Raw genomic sequence first — 20,949 nt, 5'->3', positions numbered from 1 at the left:
GACCTTGAGCAAACCGTTGCCTGTTCTGGAAGTGTTCTTTCACTTCAGTATAGACACGCTGGAGAGTTCCTGCAAAGACTGACAAAGACGTGTGCATTCCTCTGCCTCTATGGAGTCAGTCCTGTTGCTGAGCTTCCCTAGGGGGCACAGTTACAGCATTTTATGAGTCATGTTAATGCTGTCATCAACATTCCATCACTGCTGAGTTCCCTCTGGCTTGAAAGTGCATGCTCGAAAGAACCACAGTGTGGTTCCCTGGCAGGCATTCTCCAGACCTTGCAGGCCCTGGTGGAGTGGGCTGGATTCTTAGATTCTCTTCTGGGAGGTCATAGGGCTGTGTTCGGTGCCTATAACCTCATTATCAATGTGTAAGGTTATGCTAGACCTGAACTCAGTGAAGACTGCCCCAGATAAAGCCAACAAGGCTGGGGACCTGGTCGCTATGGAGATCAGCCCTCCAACAATCCCAGTGGGAGCAGGAAATTTTGTTTAAATAAGCAGAAGAAAATGAGCTTCGGTTCCTCAGCAGACTGAGTTATAATATTCTGAATTTCTATTCTGGCATTTTAACCTTTCAATATTGCCCTTAGGAATTCAGAGAGCAAATGCTCTTCAAAATGGTGTGTATGTGAGAGAGAGGGGGGGGGGTGGGTGGGCGAGAGGGAGAGAGAGAGAGAGAGAAAAGAATACTGTTTTCTTACTGTTGGCCCCAGTTCTCTGGTTATCAACATCATTTTGATGCTGAGAAGTTGAGGTTCTTTTAAGTTATAGACCAAAAGCATCTCATGGAGAAGGTGACTGAGGAGCTCTGGAACACACAGTAGAAGCCAGCCCTTGTAGCCAATTTTGTCACATAACTCTTCTGTACTTCGTGGTCCTCACCTCTGAGATACTGGCAGTAGTTAACTCTTCATCTCCTCATTCTTGCGAAGGTTAAATCAAGTGTGATGTTTGGACAGGCTTTGGCAATTCATGTGCTATGAATAGATTAGTTAATGTTTAACGTTTTAATGTCTGTGCTTCCTGCAAACACTGTAGTCCTGTGAGGCCAGATCATTGGGCCACTGATGGAGGTTGTGTCCAGGGCATGACAAGGCATCAGCTATCTAGCCGGATCACTTCCGATTGTCATTTGTAGAGCTAGTTAACAAGGCAGAATCTCAGGCTCTCTGACTTGAAACCCTGGGAGGAGGTGACTCAGGAATCCAAATCTTTAACCAGCATCTAAGGTGATTCTATAGAACACTGTACTGTAAGAACAAAGGATCCATTGGTGTGTTCCGAAATATACTGCTTTATTCCAGAAGTAATCCTGAACACCGGTCCCATCCCAGGGGTGGTTTGTCAAGGCCATCTGTGGGAGCAGGAAGGCACATCAGTGGACAACCCACTGTGCTGTGCTCATCCGAGCAGGAGATGAAGATGCAGGGCCAACCTGAATTCTGCAGGCCACACGAGGAGACCAAGGGCTGAGAAGATTGCCAGTATTCTGCTTGCCTGTCTCTTCCCTGAGAAGCAAAGCCACCCCCATACAGTATCAACACAGCTCTGAAAAAGAGATAAAGAAGCCAAGACGGAGGGAAGCTGGGTGACTTGCCCTGGGTCTGGAGAGCAGTGTGCTGGTAAATGCTTAACCACAGGCTCAGCTAATAGGAGGCCCCGAGTTGTGGTTGTGGCATTGGCTTGTTTCTATGATGTAAATGCCCTTGGCATATTAGGTTTCAACTACTAGCATGCTGCCTCTGAAGGGAGCTTCGGAAGAGCTCCCAGAGCACCCTTGAGAGCTGGTAAGAAGTGGCCCCAGCACACTCTCCTGTGTACAGCTGTTGTTTGTTGCAATGACTGTTAATGAGCATCTGTCAAGGTGCAGGGGAGAGAGGACATTGTTTTCTCTGCCTTCCCAGTGCTTTATATGAGCCCCCTCCATACTTGAAACTCTGTGAGGAGAGATAATTAGTGTGATGGGGGAGACAAAATAGTTCCCTTAGGGAAACTGTCTATGCTTGGCTTCTTTTGGACTGAGGTCTGGCCGGTCATGTGCCGTCATCATTGACCATATCATCAGGCTCTGAGACACAATGTAGGTGGTCACTGGAGGAGGTAGCATCTCACAGAAAGGGAAGAGGCTGAGGAAGCTCCAAAAGTTGTCACCTATCTGTCCACCAAGCACTTTTGAAACTGCAGAGTCTGGACTGGGGACAGGAGAGCCACAGTCCCCACATGTTTCCCCAAGGGGAGGCTGAGACACTTTATGTTCCAAGTTCCCATGATTTGGATCAAATCATGCCATCCATTCTCTAAACAGTTCACCCACATGCCTGATAAACATAACTTATTGTCTCACCATCAATAACTTGCTGTCTCATCAGACCGAGAATGGACAGACAGCAGCTGGTCCTGTACACCACATGTGCCCAGTACCAGTCACCCCAGGGCTGCTTCTGGTGGCTATGGACAGATAAAGTGTTCTCTTGGCTGAAGGCATGCCCAAGGGATGTCCCAGTGAGCCTCAAGTGTCCTTCCACCAAGTCTGAGAATGCAACTGAATGACTACAGAGTGATAGGATGAAGCCTTGGGGACTCAGTGCCCAGTAGGACAGCAGCTGCCTGTGAACAGATGGGGGGGGGGGGGTTCATCTCAGGAGATATCTGGTCCTAATGCAAGATAGAGCTGTGAATTCCATCCCAGCTCAGCAGAAGCCTAACCAAGCTCCCCAGTTCATCTTAGCTTACAGCAGCAAGCACAGATGCTGGGCGGCTATGGAACAGGTGGGCTGGGTCAAGGTCTGGTCAGCTAGGCGCGACCAAGTGGCACTGAGGCATGAGGGTGTCCAGGCATCCTTCTCTTTCCTTAGATTCTTTTGACTCAGCCTGTCTCCTGCTCATATAGGAGAGGATGGAAGGGAAGAGGAGGAGGGGAGCCACAGGGAGCCAGTCACTCTGCAAGGGAGCCTGCAGGGCTCTTTCCTTCCAAGTGTGTGTGTGTGAATGTGGTGTGTGTGTGTGTGTGTGTGTGTGTGTGTGTGTGTGAGAGAGAGAGAGAGAGAGAGAGAGAGAGAGAGAGAGAGAGAGAGAGAGAGAATCAGTGGGATTCCCTTCTCAGAAGCAGCCAGTTTCCTGAGAGAAAGAAGAGAGAAAGGAGAAAGGGAGGGAGGGGAAGCAAGAGGGAAGGAGAAAATTGGAGGTGGGAGAGACAGACGGGGGAGGGGAAGCAGAAAGTGAGAGCACACTGGAGACTGAGCGCAGAGGCAGAGAGAGGGAGACAGAGAGAAAGCCACAGAGCAGAAGGGTGTGCGGAGCAGAGCCAGAGCTTAGAGGGACCCGGTGAGGGCTGGTGCAGGCAGAGGCAAAGACAGTGACCACAGGCACCTGCGACCCAGGATCCTAGGGTACCACAGGAGTTCAGCGGAGCACCGGGCGACTTGCCAAGAGGTGGTGCGGGGCTGGGAGTGACCGCTCTCCCAGGTGCTCGCCGCCGGTGGTGAGGTGACCCAGAGTCCAAGTGGTTCTGCACCCAGGTGCTCGCCTGGGAGGTGGCGCGGGGCTCCGGGTGCCTGCGTCCCTAGGTGCTGGCCCAGGGGTTGGCGCGGGGTTCTGGGTTGCTGGACGCCCTCCGGGTAGCCATGGCGACGGGGGCCAGGGGTCGCTGGGCGTCTGTGTCGCCTAGGGGCTGAGGCGGCAGCAGGCTGCGCCATGGCGGCGCGGGGTTGCGGGCCCTGAGCGCCAGCTGCCGGCGCGCACCATGAACTCGTGGGACGCGGGCCTGGCGGGGCTGCTGGTGGGCACTATTGGCGTGTCGCTGCTGTCCAACGGGCTGGTGCTGCTCTGCCTCCTGCACAGCGCTGACATTCGCCGCCAGGCGCCGGCGCTCTTCACCCTCAACCTCACGTGTGGCAACCTGCTGTGCACCGTGGTCAACATGCCACTCACGCTGGCCGGCGTCGTGGCACAGCGGCAGCCGGCCGGGGACCGCCTGTGCCGCCTGGCCGCCTTCCTCGACACCTTCCTGGCCGCCAACTCAATGCTCAGCATGGCCGCGCTCAGCATCGACCGCTGGGTGGCTGTGGTCTTCCCGTTGAGCTACCGTGCCAAGATGCGCCTCCGTGATGCCGCGTTCATGGTGGCCTACACGTGGCTGCACGCGCTCACCTTTCCGGCCACCGCGCTCGCCCTGTCCTGGCTCGGCTTCCACCAGCTATATGCCTCGTGTACGCTGTGCAGCCGGCGGCCGGAGGAGCGCCTGCGCTTTGCTGTCTTCACCAGCGCCTTCCATGCGCTTAGCTTCCTGCTCTCCTTCATCGTACTCTGCTTCACGTACCTCAAGGTGCTCAAGGTGGCCCGCTTCCACTGCAAGCGCATCGACGTGATCACCATGCAGACGCTCGTGCTGTTGGTGGACATCCACCCCAGGTGAGAGGCCTGATCCATGGCTCTAGGGACACTGTAGTGAGTTGGGAAGGTCCCAGCATCCAGGGTAGGGCCGTGGGAGAGTCCTCTTTCCACCTCACTGCATTAAGCAAGGGTGGAATGGCAGATGCTGTTTAAATGGTACCCAGAGCTTCACTTTCTGAAGCACCGGACTGAAATCCCAGCCAGAACTTCCTCCTTCTCCTTATACGCATCCTGGGCAGTGGGCTTTGTTCAGTGTGCAAAGCTTGGGAAGGGTTTGGATCTGGCCCTGAGAGGGGGTGTCTAGAGGCTTAGAAAACCCTTAAGAACTCTTCAAACTGTACTGTTACTCCTCTGGGTCCTTGTAATCCTGGGTGTGGTGCTTCTTGATCTCCCTGTATGTGTGCCTGAGTCCCCATCAAACAGATCCACAGCACCTTTGCCCTGTGGTAGGTCCTGAAGGCCTGGGCTTGTCTTGCCTCCCTTGAGGGCTCTGTCCCCTGTCTTGTAGACTTGGAGCCTCAAGGTCCCTTCAAGAATTTGTTCCTCAGCCTCCTGAAACTAAGCCTGTCCACCCATCTCCATCCTCTTGACCCACTATTTCTCAGGAGAAGACTGAAGGGGGCAAACGGAAGAACTGGCTGGGAACCTCTGTGGTCCTTGATGTCCCTTAGGGAGAGAAGGAGAGAACTGTCCATCAGGCTGTCCTGGGCTCACTTCATCTTTCCTCTCGAGACTAGAACATCAAGAGGGAGGGTGCTTCCGTGGCCTCTGCCTTTTTATATACATTAAAAGCCGGCTCCCTCTCTGCTTCCCGGGAGTCTAGATAAGAGCTTAGGAGTCCACTTGGCACAGAAGACACAGCATACAGGGAGCGCTGGTGATGGAAAGTTGTGGTTCTATGTGTGAGCAGAGCCCCAGGATTCAGGAAGCCTTGGGGTAGGGAAGAGTGTGGACTCCAATGTGTATTAGCCTTACAGGGTCCAGCAAACAGACAGAAGATGTTAGTCTGAGCAAAAGCCCCTTGGGGGGCTTCCCTGCCTTGAGCAATAAGCAGCTTCTGAATTTCACCATGCCTGCGCATTGGAAGGGCATGGCTGAGTGTGTCTACTGTCCCCCTCTGAGCAGTTATTCCCTATGACAGGCTGCTCTAGTCCTCTCTACATAAAATCTTCCCCACAGAAACTTAAACAGAATGTGCTTGCATCAGCTCTCTCTGCCTGGGTCTGTGCAGCTCAAAGAGTCATTTCAGGAGAAAGTCTGCAGCCATGCTCTCGCAGAAACATTCCTTTTCATCATCCTTCACTTTGGAAAGGGCCATCTCCAGGGCTGGGGCTGGGGCAGCTTGTGAGGATGCAGGCAAGTGTTAACTCTTGCAGACTTGAACTAGTCCTAGAAAGCCCATTCACCCAGCCTCCCAGTGGAGGGAAAGAGAAGTGGAGCCCCAGAGGAGCCAGTTCTTTTAGAGAGAGGGAAAGCCTGATCTCTGCTCTTAATCCCCCAGAGAGGAGGGTAGATGCCACTTTGCATTCTATTTAGGGGCAGGGGCTTCCTCTCCTCCTGCCTGGCTCTCTGACTTTAGGTCAGAACTACAGAGAGTATCTAGGGGTACCATAAGCAAAGAAAGACACTGGGCTGGAATCCAGGCCCTTGTCAGCTCTCTAGAGAACCTTGACTTAAGCCTCGGGCTGTTTGGAGGAGCCCCTGCTTCTAGACTCTCCAGGAAGCTCCATCAGGTCACAGAGCCGTGGACTCCATGGTGAACACAAACTGTCCTTTGCAGAGGTCTCAAGCAGGAGTGTGGGAGGTGGGTTCCACAGAATACGACAGCCAGTCCGCTTCCCTGACAGCTGATGGGCTGGCTGTCACTTCAATGGCACAGTTGAGAAGCTGTGGTCTTAGCTCTGAAGGCTGTGGTGGAGTCCTGCCCCACCCCAGGCTATGACATCCTTTGGTGCCAAGAACCTATGTAGTCTTAGGGTGTCAGTTTGGACAGCCGGAGGAGCAAGTGGAGTCTTAGCTCACTGGAAGTCATCCCAGCTACCCCCGCATACCCCAGGATTTAGCTAAGAGACCTGCTTTGTGTTGCCTGGAGCCCAGGTACCATTTGTTAGAAAGTGACGGGAGGTAGCTGATTTTCCTGGAGGCTGAGTGGCAAGTTTTACCCCTTTGCTACAATCACCACCTAAACAGCAGGATTCTTTTCTAAATCTGAGACCCAGAGTGGCATCTCCTGTTTTTGTTGTTCTGTGGTCCTTTCCCAAGTCACCTCATTTGGGAAGCATGTTTCACTTTGTGGTATCTGGTCCACGCTCAGCTCTCCACCTGCCCAGTGTCTGTCGTTCAATTCTCCCAGTCAAAGCTCTAGGAGGGCCCTAGTTAGACCTGTTCAGCTGCCGCCAGGTACAGCGGATCAGGCTTCATGGCCTAGCTCCAGTGCCCTCTTTCCAGCCCAAACCAGGTTCACCATGCCAGGTAGATGGCTTTCTGGAGCTAAGTTGTTGGTGACAGAGACTCTCCCCTACACACTGAATGAGAACTTCCTCACAGTATTACTGCGGTCTATCTCTAACCCCTCAACATCCTGAGAACCACGACCACAGGGGCTGGCTGAGCGCTGGCTCTGCAGGATGTCAGAAGTTGGCCAAGGAGGCAGAATCTTACTGGACCCTTGACTTTACAGAGGTAGAAGTTGGTCCCAAAAGAGAGGCACTTGATGAACTCTAGGAAGTAGCTCATATCAGGTCCACACCCAAGTCTGTCCTTGAGATTTATAGATGGAGCAACCAGGCAGATAGAGGCATACAAACTATTTATGTAGATGCTTAGAAGTTCTAGTTTACCTTACAGATGGTTACATGGAATGCATTCTAATCCCCCTATCTTGGCAAATATGCTTCCTAAAAGTGGGGCTCAAATTTAGGATTTACAGGCTCTTTGGAGGCTAGCCTCATCTGGGCTAGAGAACACTAAGTGGTCCACTTACCTTACTTCTCCATTCTTGACTCCACCCAGCACAAGAGGTGCCTCTCTTGGACCATGAGCACAGTGAAAGTCATACAGTCATGTTCCATGTATGTGTGGTGCTCCTTGGGCCTTGAACTGAGTACATCTACAGTATAGCCCACCTTTGGGTGGGGACCAGGGGTCTGCATGTATTTTGGAAACAGAATCAAGGTATTTGGACAAGGGTTATGTGCCCTAGAAAATTGGGAGTTTACTCTAAAGTAGAAGGTGTGGGCTCCAGCTTTCACATATAGGGCCCAGAGCAGGGACCATATTTGCTAGATCTCAGAGGGGGACTGATAACGCCAGCATCCTAACTGAAAACTCAGGGCTCTTTCTCACCATCAGACATTTTGTCTCATGTCTTAAAAGCCAGAAAACCAACAGGGACCAGCCTGTGAATGCTCTAAGTGTGGGCTCCGGTAGGACAATGGACATCTCAGATCATTGAGGACTTAGCCATCTCAGAGGCTTCTATCACTGTTTAGATACTTCCAGAGTTGCTATTACTGGAGCCTGCTGAGTACATCTCTTTGACTTCACATGTCAGAAAGCCAGAGAGCCTATCTGCTTTGGTCTCAAATCTTGTGACACCCCCTACTCCTACTCCAGGCTAGCACATATGTTCACACTACAATCAGGGTTTCCTAAGTGAGTTTTGTACCTCATGTTCTCTGCATCACAGACTTCGTCCAGGAGTTCAAGGACTCTGGGTGCCACAGTCAGACCACATGAAGCAGTGAGGATAAGGGGAATGCTCTGGAGTCAGGTCAGGAGATATGAGATGAGGTCTGGTTCTGTCCCAAACTGCTGGTATGTTTCTTAGGCATGTCCTAAACCACTTGGGTACTCAACTGAGAATAACCACAATGGCAGCTCACAGGACACAAGATTTCAGGGATCTCAGGGTTGCAAAGCCACGGTGACGGAAATGACAGCAAGTGGGGTTGTGATCCTATCATTCTGAGATCCCAGTGAGCTGTCTCATACCTAAGTGACGGGGGTGCTAAGCTGATGGTCAAGCTGCTTCCCGAAACATGGGGCCACCTGAGCTTACTCACCTCCTGCCACCACTGCACTATTACCCAGGAAACAGCAGAGCCCAGGAAGGAAAGGTAGAGTTGGCTTCAGCCTTATCCTTTACAATAGCTCAGGGAAGGAGTGGCACACCCCTAACTGGAAGTGCTGGGCTGGTAGTCAGTGCCCATGTGTCTAAAGTCCCACCTGTACCCGATTCTCAAGGCAGGCAGGTCCTTCACTCCTTTAAGCCCCAGTCTCCCCATCTGTAAGCTTGGGTAGGCATATGCTGCAGAGTCTACTGTTCTGTCCCAGCAGTAACATGGCCCTGGGGCAGAGTACCCTCTGCAGACACTCTCTGTGTTCTACTGGCATGTCACATTAGAATCTGTGATGTCCCTGTAAGCCCCAAGTGGGCCACAGAGTCAACTCAGGACTCAGTGCTAGGTGGCATGATGCTAGTTCATAATACCCCTGGCACAGTCCCTAGCCACAGCTGCCTCTCTCCTGTGGACATAGCATAGGACAAGAAGGACATTTACAGAAAGAGGAAACCCTGTGTCTTGGAGGTCCAAGGCAGAGCTGGACCACAGTATACAGTTTTCCAGTGAGTGTTTGAGTTGAGAATAGTTTGGTTAAAGCTCACTAAGTGTTCACTGAGTCAGCCACCGTTCTTGGCACTTTCCATATTTTAATTCAGTCACTCACAGTGTGACCCTACAAGGCAGGTTCTTCCATTACCCTCATTTTTAGAGATGAGGAAGCTGATGTAGAGAGAGGCTGTATCACTTGCTTAAAGCCACCCCATAATTAAGTGCCTGGATTTGAATCTGGGAGTCCAACCTTGGCTCTTCACAGTTAACTACTAGATTATTAGCCAAGAAGCAAAGGCCAAAGAAGAGCCCCAGCTGCAAAGTGCCTTCTGCTTGGCCTGTCCTTGAAGAGACAACAGAGCAGATCTCTGAAGATCTGTGCAGCCTGGGGGAGTCACAGCAGCAGTCCCACGACAGTTCTAGCCTTCCCTTCCTTCAGTTATTCAAATGTCTGTCTCTCTGACTCCCAAAGCCTTTATAAACATTAAGTTCCCCATGCTTTGGAAGAGAGAGGCTCGGTTATGGACAGGGAAGGGGCTGCAGCCCCTCATCAGAACCCTGACTCCTTGGGGGAGCATAGGGAAGCTCTCCATCTCTCAGTGCTCTACTAGTCAGTGAGTCATGTCTATGCCCATAATGGTCTACTTATAGCGCTGTTGAGTGGGGACACGTGTTCAGAGAGGCCTGATGACTTCCCTGAGGCCACAGAGTTAGGAGAGCAGGGCCCTCCTAAGGCAGTGTACCTAAGAGGACTCTCACACTAAAGCTCCTGAGGGCTGACAGGAACACAGGGGCTCCTGTCCCCTTGCGGAGTCCTTTGAGTGAATTTGTCATGCTTACTTACTGAGTGCCAGAATGTTCCTCTGTTGTCATGGAAGAATGCTGTGTGATGGTTCAGGGGACATGGCTGACACCCCAAATCTGCACTTCACCGCTGATCCATGGGAATCTGTGAACACTGGAGCACGCAGACCTCCGTTGTGAAGAGGAACGTTGAGCCTCCTGCTTCTGTGGTCACCACTGTGCTTCTCTGCCCTAGCCTGAGACTCCCAGATGAGGGACTTTGAGTTTTAAACCAAGACAGTTGAGCTGGTCATGTCCCTGTACCCAGATCTCCAACCACAGGCTTCACATCACAGGGAGCCCATGAGCCTTAGTGGAAAATGCTACAGAAATCCACACATGGTCAGGAAGTCTGGGGATTTGGGTCGAGCAGGAGCTCAGTGACCTCAAGCCCACCACATGCCAGGCCATGGGACTTCCCCTGTGATGACACAGATAGTCTGTTTATTTAGGGGGAGGGGTGAGCTTGGTTCCAGACTCTGGTCTGGATTCAGGAGGATGAAGGATTCTCAGCTATAGGATCCCCCTCAGAAACTAGGCTAGCTCCCTGGAAACTGTCTAGGATGGAATACTTTCAGCACTAAACAGTGGCAGTGCCTGATCCAGTGTTGACCATCCTATAGTCACCATTTAGGAGCCGTGTGAATGTGCTGTGTGATCCTGAGCAAATGTCTTAACTCTCCTGAGCCTCAATGTCCTTCTCTCGAATATGGGGACTGTAATGACATCGTCCTTGGCTCCTAGACACACTGTGAGTACCAACTAAAGTAACACACGTGAAATTCCATCACAGAATCTAGCATGACACGCGGTAGAGACTCAGACCATTATTAGTATTAATTATTATAAAATAATTAGTAGTGTTAGTTGTGAACAACACTTTTTTCCTACAGTGGGAAACTTTGATTCCAAGCCCCAATTTAGTGTTTAACTCTATAAATTTATGTAAAGGCAGAAATCAAGAGGGGACCCAGCAAGGATTCCAGATCCATCTATCCAAACTGTCCGTCTGAGAGAAAATCTGTTGAGGAGAGATTTAGGGATTAAAATGCTCACTCTCCTAGAAGCAGTGGGTGGCCCTTACTTTAACAACATACTTGGATCCAGCTCATGAACTTTTTTCTCTACTGCTTGCTTTTGTGGAGCAGGCCAGCCTGTCTTCAGGGGCAAGTCACTGCAACCCAAGCCGGATTCTGCCAAGTGACTTGCTGGGCGACACCACCTCTAGTATCCCTCTCTGCTCACCTATGTCCATACTGGACGCTACAAGATAGAGCTTCTGGAACCTGGAGCTGAGTTGTCTACCAATGCACAGCTGCTTTCCTATGCTCCTTGTCTGTAATGCCCTGTTTCTATTGGTGAAGAGAGATCAGTTCAGGGAAGGCTTAGAGCAGAGTGGAGCAGGAATAGGGTGTGATTAGAGGCATTAGTGGCTCTTGACTCCATCTTCTAAGCTACATCCTCAAAGTCAAGAGGACTTGGCTGTCACTTAGCTTCTCCTATCTCAGTCCCTGGAGGAATCATGTGCCAGGAACTGCACATGCCCACAACTAAGACGGGTCTTCCCATGTCAATGGATGTAATCAAGGTAATTTCCCCCAGGTAAGCACAGAGGTCCATCTCCCAGGTGGTTCTGGATTCTGTCAGGTTGACAATTAACACCAACCGTCATAATAGGTGAGCCCCAGAGGCAGGGAAATAGCCCCTGTAGGACTAAAGATGGTAAAAATAAAAATAAAAGACACCACACAGAGTGTCGCCCCCAGGATTGTGCAGGGGAATCAGTGAGTGACATAAGCAGTGATAACGTGAGTTCCTGTCTATTTGTACTCATTGCGTTATCCAACTCTACAGTCGATACATCTTCTGTATCTTTATGTGTGATGGCTGGTTTTAAATGTCAGCTTGCTACAACCTAGAATTACCTGGGAAGAGCATTTCGGTTGAGGAATTATTTATATCAGATAGGCCTGTGGGCATATCTGTGGGGGATTGTCTTGATGAATCATTGACGTAAGGGTGGCACCATCCCCCGTGCTGAGGGTTCTGAACTTGAAGCAGGAGAAAGCTGGCGGCATAGGCAAGCAAGCAGCGTGGTTTTGTTTGCTTATCCTTTCTCTGGACTGTAGATGTGATGTGACTAGCCGCTTGAGTTCCTGCCTTCCACCAAATAGGCTGTTTCATGAAAGCGTGAGCCAGGATAAACCCTTTGCTTCTCCTGAGTTGTGTTTGGTCAGGGTGTCTATATCGAAGAAACAGAAAGGAAACCAGAACACTGTGCACTGTGCATTTAATTCTTCAAACAATCCCATTTGTAACATATAGACTATGTTACATTGTCTATAAGAGAGCACATCAATAAAATGTAGTGTATGCCATTACACTACAAATAATGACCTTGGAAATGTCACACAGCTTGCCCAAGGGCATAAGACTGGGACCCTGGGTCTCCGGCTTCATATCCACATGCCTAGAATCCATTGTTTGAGTTCATGAATAGCACCTCCCTGTGTCCTGGCCAGGCCACCCCATGAATTATCTTCTCCTCTCTGTCTCGTACAGTGTGAGGGAGCGGTGTCTGGAGGAACAGAAGCGGAGGCGACAGCGTGCCACCAAAAAGATCAGCACCTTCATAGGGACCTTCCTCGTGTGCTTTGCCCCCTATGTGATTACCAGGTAAGCTGACCTGTGAATGAGGACCAGGGCTTGGAGGGCCAGAGGGGGGCCCCTCTTGGCCACATGTCTTTCTTGAGGGAATGGCAGGCTGAGAATGAATACTTGAATGCTTCTCTTCAGCCTCTGACTCTCCCTGATCAATACCTAACATTTTAAAGATTTATTTTGAATTATGTGTCTGTGTCTGTCTGTGTTTGTGTGTCGGTACTGGTGAGTGCAGGTATCTGTAGAGGCCAGAAGAGAGTTTTGGGGTTCCCTGGAGCTGGCATTATAGGAGGTTGTGAGCTGCTGAGAACTGAACTCAGGTCCTCTTCTTAAGCAGTCTGAGCTTGTAGCCACTCAGCTATCTCTAGCCCTTTAATTAACATTTTTATTACACATAGTTACCAGTACCTCCTGATGATTCAATACATGTATTCAATGGGTAATAATCAAATTAGGGTAGTTAACATGTCCTGTTCCTCTAAAAACTTTCACAATTTTGATTACCACATAATCACTGCACAAACCTATGAGGCATTCTGTGAAATCACACTACACATACACAACATGTACTGGTCAAACTGGGGTAATTTATTCCCCATCTCCTTGTCATTACCGTGTGTTTGGAGCCTCCAAGGACCTCTCTGTTCATTATTTACAACCTATGTAACAGGCTGTTGTGAAGTGCAGTCCCCCCCCCCCAGCACTGGGGTGTAGAGTCTGAAAACACGTTCATCATATCTGTTTTAATGCCCATTATCCACCCTTCCTCCATCATCCCCTTCATCCCATCTCTCAGCATCACTGCTGCATATTCTGATGGGCTTTTTAAGGTATGTTTTTTATGAGACAACAGGTGGCACCTGTCTGGGTTGTTTCATCGTGTTTTCTGGCTCCACCCATTTGTCCGAATGACATCCTGTTGTGTATCAATTCCACATTTTGTTTGCAGCCCCAGGTTGTTTCTGCCTCAGCTGCTATGAATGGTGCTTCAGTAAATACAGCATGCAGTTACCTGTGGGAGTGTCATTTCATTTCTCTTGGTCTTATACCCAGAAGCAGGCCAGCTGTTCCATATAAGGGATCAACTGGATTTGGGGAAAACCTTTGCATTACTCTCCGTAATCAGCCTTAGATGCTTATGTGTTAACCTCAGTACCCCATGGTGGAAGGCTCTTCACTCTATCTCCAGATAACTTCATTCCCACTCTTCACCCCACACTCATACTCCAGGAGGCGCTGGACAGAAGAAACAAGGAGGAAAGATGGAGGGAGGTACTGCACAGTGCAGGGTCCCACTGCCCGCTGTCCTGGGTAGCCAGTCCCTGAACGGTCTACTTCAGAAATCCCCGCCACTCAAATAAAAGCAGACATTTCTCTCCGTGCCCTTCCAGGCAGGCCACCACTGCTGCGGCTGTGCTGTGAGGCCAGTGACTGTCTGTTTGTCCTCTTCCCAGAGCACCAAGAGCCAGGCAGGGCTGCAGTTCACTGGCACCAGGGAGCAGCATTGCTGAGGCTAGCCTGCTCTGGCTGTGAGAGGTGCCCATGCCAGTGTCAGTCAGGAAAAAAGAAAGAAAGAAAGAAAAGACAAAGGAAGAAAGAAAAGAATTCCCTCCCCTCTTGCTTCCCTCTCCCAAGCTGCTTTGTCGACTGGTGGTGGTGGGTGGGGTGGAATCCTACAGCCCTGTATCCTAAGTAGTTCTGTGATCTGTGAAGTTGGGAGATCACAAAGGACAGTGGTTCTATTAAGACTTGGAGGTGGGAGCTTTGATTGAGTCTTGGAGCTCATTCTCTCTCTCTCTCTCTCTCTCTCTCTCTCTCTCTCTCTCTCTCTCTCTGTCTCTGTGTGTGTGTCTGTGTGTGTGTGTGTGTCTGTGTGTCTGTGTGTGTGAGAGAGACAAAGAGAGAGACAGAGACAGAGAGAGACAGAGAGATAGAGAGAGCGAACACAGCTAGTGCACTGCAGGAGTCCAGATGGGCATCCCCTTCACTGCTCCCCAGCCTCCTGTTCCCCATGAGGCTAAGCCAACTGTGACTGCCCTCTCTGCTCTCCCCAGTTGTCCTTACACAGAGCCCAGCCTGGGTGCTTATACTTTCAGTCATGACCTCCACTTCTTTCTTCAGGCCGAGAGCCGGTCCTTCACCCACAGGACCCACAAGAACGTACAAACAGTCAGACAGGGATTCTTGCTCACCTCTCTAGCCCCCTCCTCTCCTCCTCAGACAGCCCAGGCCTAAGTACAGTGCCACCCACTGCCCTCCACGGTATGTGTTTCCTCGTGGGGAGCCGGACTCAGTCTGTCTCTCACTGTGAACACAGGACTTGGAGCTATGCGTGTGGGTCTCTAGGTGGTCCGACCACAGGACAGGGCAGAGTCATCGATTTTTCCTTCTGGAACTTTGCACTACACTTCAGTACTGTCGCTGTGTTGCACACAGATGACTCGTGGCAGAGAGGGGCTGCCCAATGCATTGTAAGATGTACCATGGGCTTCTTGGTCCCAACCAACTGGATACCAGGAACACCTCTATCCTTCCCTAGTGTTCTCAGTTTGATAACCAAGTCTCCAGATACTGTCGAGTGTTCCCCAGGACCAGAATCACCCTGACTGAAAAGCTGTGATCTCAACCCATACCTCAGCTGGGAAGGCAGAGCTGGCTTAGATCAGGACTTTGCATAAGACCTAACATAGAGAGACAGAGAGGCCTCCTCAGCTCTACCCTTCTACTAGGCAACTTTAGGCCGGTGCCCTCACCTCTCTGGGCCCCCAGAAGACAGTGTGGTATCCTGGAGGTAAAGGATGTGGAGCGCTGGAGTGTGTGACACAGACATGCTTGTATGGATTCTTGGGCCATTATCTTCTGTCCCCATGACACCCCGAGACTGAAGGTGATCTAGCCAGTCAGGAAATGTGGGTGAGAAAGAAAGTATACAGAGATCCTTCCCCTTTGACCTCAGAGTGAAGGGAGGTCATGGACTGAGGAGGTGAACTTGAATCCTCAGAGAATAAGTAGTGTGACTCCCACTTTCGGCAAGGAGGCTTTTCTCGGAGTTAATCTCATTTCCTAGTGTATTCTCTCTCCCTCCCTTTTCCAATCCCCCCTCCCTTGTTCTGCCCCTTTTTTATTATAGCCTATTTCCTTCCAATAGTGCCCAGGCAATAATGTTTCAGTCATATTGCTAGCAGATTCAAATGGAGTTAATGTAATTGAGTTTTAAAAAACATTCACAAAACTGTCCATCCTGCATGAGAAAAAGCAGCATTTCTAGGGGAGTGAAGGCCTTGTTTCCTCCAGTATAGAACCTACGTCAGGGGAAGCCACCCCATAACCTCCTCCAGTATAGAACCCAGATCAGGGGAAGCCACCCTATCACCTCCTCCAGTATAGAACCTGGATCAGGGGAAGCCACCCCATCACCTCCTCCAGTATAGAACCTGGATCAGGGGAAGCCACCCCATCACCTCCTCCAGTATAGAACCCGGATCAGGGGAAGCCACCCTATCACCTCCTCCAGTATAGAACCTGGATCAGGGGAAGCCACCCCATCACCTCCTCCAGTATAGAACCTGGATCAGGGGAAGCCACCCCATCACCTCCTCCAGTATAGAACCCGGATCAGGCGAAGCCACCCCATCACCTCCTCCAGTATAGAACCCGGATCAGGCAAAGCCACCCTATCACCTCCTCCAGTATAGAACCCGGATCAGGGGAAGCCACCCCATCACCTCCTCCAGTACAGAACCTGGATCAGGGGAAGCCACCCCATTACCTCCTCCAGTATAGAACCCAGATCAGGGGAAGCCACCCCATCTGATCACCTCATCACTTGTCTTCTCTGTGTGTATGCAGAACTACCCTAAGCAAACCTCTCATGACAGCACTCACGCTCACCTCCCATGACTTTGTCAAGTGTGTCTCCAGCACCTTCTCTATGCAGACTATAAAAGTTCCCCTGAAGATGAAAGGTGAATTCAAGGGACCCTCAAGAGCCCCCGGTAGGAACCCTGGCCCTGCCAATAGAGCCTGTAATTAGTCAGACCCATTCCATCCGGCAGGGCCAGAACCCAGGGCTCTGAGACAGAAGGGAGCTTCCTGGCCAGGCTACTGGACAAAGCTTGTGAGGTGGGTGTGGCCATGGGTCATTACTCCATGAGGAGGAGTAATAGCTGAAGCAGAGAAGACAGCATGAATCGGGTCTAGAGTAGTGTTTTCTAACACGACAGCCACCAGACATGGGTGGCCTGCCCGTCCAAATGAAGGTGCACCTACTTCAGGTTTATAACTTCCAAGACTTTAGCATGATACAAAACAATGCAATCAATTCTTTTCATAGTATTTCTCTACTGGGATAATAAGTAGGATAAAAATTCAATTTATCTGCTGTGTGCATGCATGCATGCATGTGTATGTGTAGGTCCATGTGTGTGCCAGTTCATGTGTGTGCATGTGGAAGCCAGGCTTTAGGTGTTATTCGGGCACCGTCTTTCTTTTCTTTCTTTTCTTTTTTTTTTTTTTTTTTTTTTTTTTTTTTTTTTTTTTTTTTTTTTTTTTTTTTTGCGAGAGCTCTTAGTGGAGGCCTGGCACATCTCTGTTTTAGTCACGTAGCTCCTCTGAGCTCTGGGTCAGTTAGACTGTTCCTGGAGTGACCAGGCAGGGCCTTCAGGGCCACTGCACATTCCTACCCATAGGCTCTTGGGAAATATTTTCTGAATTAATGTTTGCATGTCTTCAAGTGATTGCAAGCCTATCGTCGTCTGTGTAGCAATCTATACTTACAAATAATTACAGTTGTTGTAAATCATCAGGATCAGGTTTGGAGGCATTTGCGGATCTGATGGCCCCATTATTATAGCTTTCCAGAGTAATGGAATGATGGAGAGGGGAGAGAGGTTAATGTGCAGGTGGCTCCTGACTGTTAATGTTCTATTAATAAATGACTCCTCCACTCTAATGTCTCATAAAAGCTTAAAGCATCCGCTTAGAGCTCACAGGCCTTTGCATATGCAGACATATGCAGATTGAGTCTCCAGAAGCCTTGAAGATAATTGGGCTATTTTCCCAAGCAATGTTCTGTGACTTGCATTGCACTTTAATGAACATACACTCTGTGTGTGTGTCTGTGTGTCTGTGTGTCTGTGTCTGTATCTGTGTGTCTGTGTCTGTGCCTGTGTGTCTGTGTATCTGTGTCTGTGTCTGGGCCTGTGTGTCTGTCTGTGGGTCTGTGCCTATGTGTGTGTGTGTGCCTGTATGTTTGTGTCTGTGCCTGTGTGTCTGTGTGTCTGTGTCTGTGTGTCTGTGTGTGCAGAATGTTACAAGGAGAAACAGACAGACAGGGACAGGAACAGAAAGAGCAAAGGCATGAGGAGCGGTGATGGGCAGAGGAAGTACGGAGAGTATCTCACGTGCTGCCTTACCTCCAGTATCTGAAAGCAAAGGTGTCAGGCACACTGTGGAGCTGGAAACAATGCAGGAGCCCATGAGGCAGCCTGGAACCAGGAAGCATGAGGTCTCTGTACCCAAAGTCCAGGGTTCAAATCATGTCTTTAAAGCAGAACTTGTCACAGGTTTTATGGGGGGCAACAAGAGACAAATGTTTAAAACAGCAAATCGTGACTTCATGGAAAGGGCCTCTTGGGGATAAAAGGTCCCTAAAGTGCTTCTTATCACCCTGCAATGCTGAGATCCAGGTCCCAGCATGGCCTCTAGTCAGGTTTAGAGGGTGGATTTGCACTTCTCTGGCTGGAGACCCTGGCTTGCTGCTCAAACTCTTTGGACCTCAATGGCCTCATCTGTAAGATGGGAATGAGGCCCTCTCTGCAGGGTCATTGTGAGATGAGAGAGCACACACAGTGAGAGCTGGGTCCAAAGGAAACACAAACTGGAAATTATCTGAGGGGGTTCAGACCTCAGATAAAGTTTGTGGGAATCAAATACTATAAGTTTACCCTACATAGCCCCATAGTACTACTTTTGATCTTGCTGGATGGTTTGATAATTGATCATTTAAAAAAATTCTTTTGGAGAGTTTGGAGGGATGGCTCAAACAGCAATGTGTTTTCCACACAATCCTAAATCATGAGTTCAGAGCCCCAGAACCCATGTCAAAAGCTGGGTGGAACAGTGTTTGCTTGTAACCTCAGCAAGGACAAAATGGGGGATGGAGTCCGGCAGTTCCCCACAAAGTTGCTGGACAGTTATCCTAGCCAGCTTGGTGAGGTTCCAGCCCGGCGAGATACCCTGCTGTCCCAAATAAAATGTGAAAGGTGTCTGAGGAAGGAACACACTAAGGTTGTTCTCTGATTTCCATGGATGCATTCACACATTCATATGTGTACCTGCACACACACACACACACACACACGCACGCACGCACGCACGCACACGCACACGCACATGCACACACACACCCCTACCTAGCCTTTGGGGAGAGCCATGATGCTAGGACCAACCTCAACAATATATAGAATACAGGCCATTTGGGAAACATGATTTGGCATCACATGGAGAGCTGGATAATTTTATGTCAACTTGACACAAGCTAAAGTCATCTGAGAGGAGGGGGCCTCAATTAAGAAAATGCCTCCAGAAGATCAGGATGTAGGCATTTTGTTAATTAGTGAGTGATGGGGGAGGGCCCAGCCCATTGTGGGTGGTGCCATCTCTGGGCTGGTGGTCCTGGGTTCTATAAGAAAGTAGATAGAACAAGCCGTGAAGAATAAGCCAGTAAGCAGCACCCCCCCCCCCCCATGGCCTCTGCATCAGCTCCTGCCTCCAGGTTCCTGACCTGTTTGAGTTTCTATCCTGACTTCCTTGGATGATGAACAGTCAGTCGTATGGAAGTATAAGCCAAGTAAACCCTCAGAACGGACTTACTAGAGATCCATTCTGGATGAGGTCTGTTAGTGGGGAATGCCACACAGAGTCTGTCCTTTCCTTCAACCGACTCGAACGAAGACCCATCGCGCAATCTCAACCCCAAGAACACTCTAGGAAAACCAAATTGACAGCAGAGTCACAGCTGACCCTCTGTCCCTCTTGTCTCTGAGTCCTCTCCCAAGCAACCCACCCAGCTGAGGGCCACCACTGCCTGCTCTCCTGGAGATGTCTCAGGCGGTGGCCAGCTTCCAGAACCTGGGTGGAAACAGACACTAGGCTTGTGGCGACCCTTTTCCTTTCTGGATCTCCACTTCCTCATTTGACAATGGGTGGAGGAGAGATGATTTAGGATCTCTAAACTCCGAGTTTTGTGGGTCTCTTTGAACTTATGCTAATGCTAGATACTTTCTCAAGTCTGACTTGTGGGGCTGGGAACACTTGGGAGAGAGTAATGATGATCAGGGGTAGGAGTGAGGACCCAGGAATTCTTATCATCCTTGAAGCCTACGGTTTACACCGCTCAGTGAGGTTCATGGCTATCAGGAGAACGCGAAGAACTGAACCCTTGAACACACAGGATGGATCTTCCCTTGCCCTCCTCAGCAGATGAAGGCTTCTTTCAGGTCTCCTGACTGCTCTGTCATCAGAGGCCATCAGGACCCCAGTCCTAAGAAGAGCTCTTGCTCACTGGCAGATGCTCTCCTGGAGCTTTGCAGAAAGTTTGCCAAGCTTTTTCTCAGCCCTCCCTCCCACACAGACTCCTCAGAAAGGCGGAACTGAGTTTGAGGCAGAGCCAAATTGGACTCTCATGGATTAAAAGATCACAGAAACAAGCCCATCTGACTTCTTTACTCTACAGGCAAGACATGCAGGGCCTACGGAATGTAAAGACTAGCCCAGGGTCAGAAGCAGAGGTGGAACTGGCTTTAAATCTTGCCTTTAGAGTTGATGACCCTTATGAGCTTGGGGACATGAGCTTGTCATATCTTAGAGTATGTGCCTAATCAATGCCCATTGCCATCATTTTCATCCGTGTGCATCATTATTGCTTTTGTGGTTACCTGACATGGTTACATGCCCCTCAGTAACACGCTCCCATCTCTCCACAGGCTGGTGGAACTCTTCTCCACAGCACCCATCGGCTCCCACTGGGGTGTGCTGTCCAAATGCTTGGCCTACAGCAAGGCTGCATCTGACCCCTTCGTATACTCCTTGCTTCGACACCAATACCGCAGGAGCTGCAAGGATCTTCTGAACAGGATCTTCAATAGACGCTCCATCCGCTCCCGTTCTGTGGGCCTCACAGGTGACTCTCACAGCCAGAATATTCTGCCAGTGTCAGAATGAAGGACCACTCTCCTGCTGGGGAGTTCAGGATGAGGTGGACGGAGCAAAGGGAGGTGGGCTGGGACTCCTGGATGGACATGAACTGCCACCATTGCCTGGTGACTGCAGTGTTGTTGATGTCTGAACAAGTTCTGGGGCCTGCTTCTTGGCTCTTCCAGGGTAGATTATCAGACTGTCCCATCACCAAAGGATGGCCACGGGCCATGTCCTGACTTTT

At 50.2% G+C, this 20,949-nt stretch overlaps 1 protein-coding gene across 1 annotated transcript; it reads left to right on the top strand.

Annotated features, from left to right (window-relative positions):
* The first annotated feature begins 3,742 nt into the window (after positions 1–3,742).
* Gpr26 (G protein-coupled receptor 26) lies at positions 3,743–20,732 on the top strand. Its single transcript, XM_059250563.1, has 3 exons — positions 3,743–4,410; positions 12,411–12,524; positions 20,495–20,732. The coding sequence occupies exons 1-3, from the start codon at positions 3,743–3,745 to the stop codon at positions 20,730–20,732; spliced, it is 1,020 nt and encodes a 339-aa protein (XP_059106546.1).
* Positions 20,733–20,949: the final 217 nt, after the last annotated feature.

This window comes from Peromyscus eremicus, chromosome 1 (assembly GCF_949786415.1).
Source record: "Peromyscus eremicus chromosome 1, PerEre_H2_v1, whole genome shotgun sequence".
Classification (NCBI taxonomy): Eukaryota; Metazoa; Chordata; class Mammalia; order Rodentia; family Cricetidae; genus Peromyscus; species Peromyscus eremicus.
This window is presented reverse-complemented; position numbering and strand designations above follow the sequence as displayed.

Coding starts and splice junctions, on each gene's coding strand:
- Gpr26 (XM_059250563.1), top strand. CDS start 3,743: ATGAACTCGTGGGACGCGGGCCTGGCGGGGCTGCTGGTGGGCACTATT. Junction 4,411..12,410: donor TTGGTGGACATCCACCCCAG/GTGAGAGGCCTG, acceptor TGTCTCGTACAG/TGTGAGGGAGCGGTGTCTGG. Junction 12,525..20,494: donor GCCCCCTATGTGATTACCAG/GTAAGCTGACCT, acceptor ATCTCTCCACAG/GCTGGTGGAACTCTTCTCCA.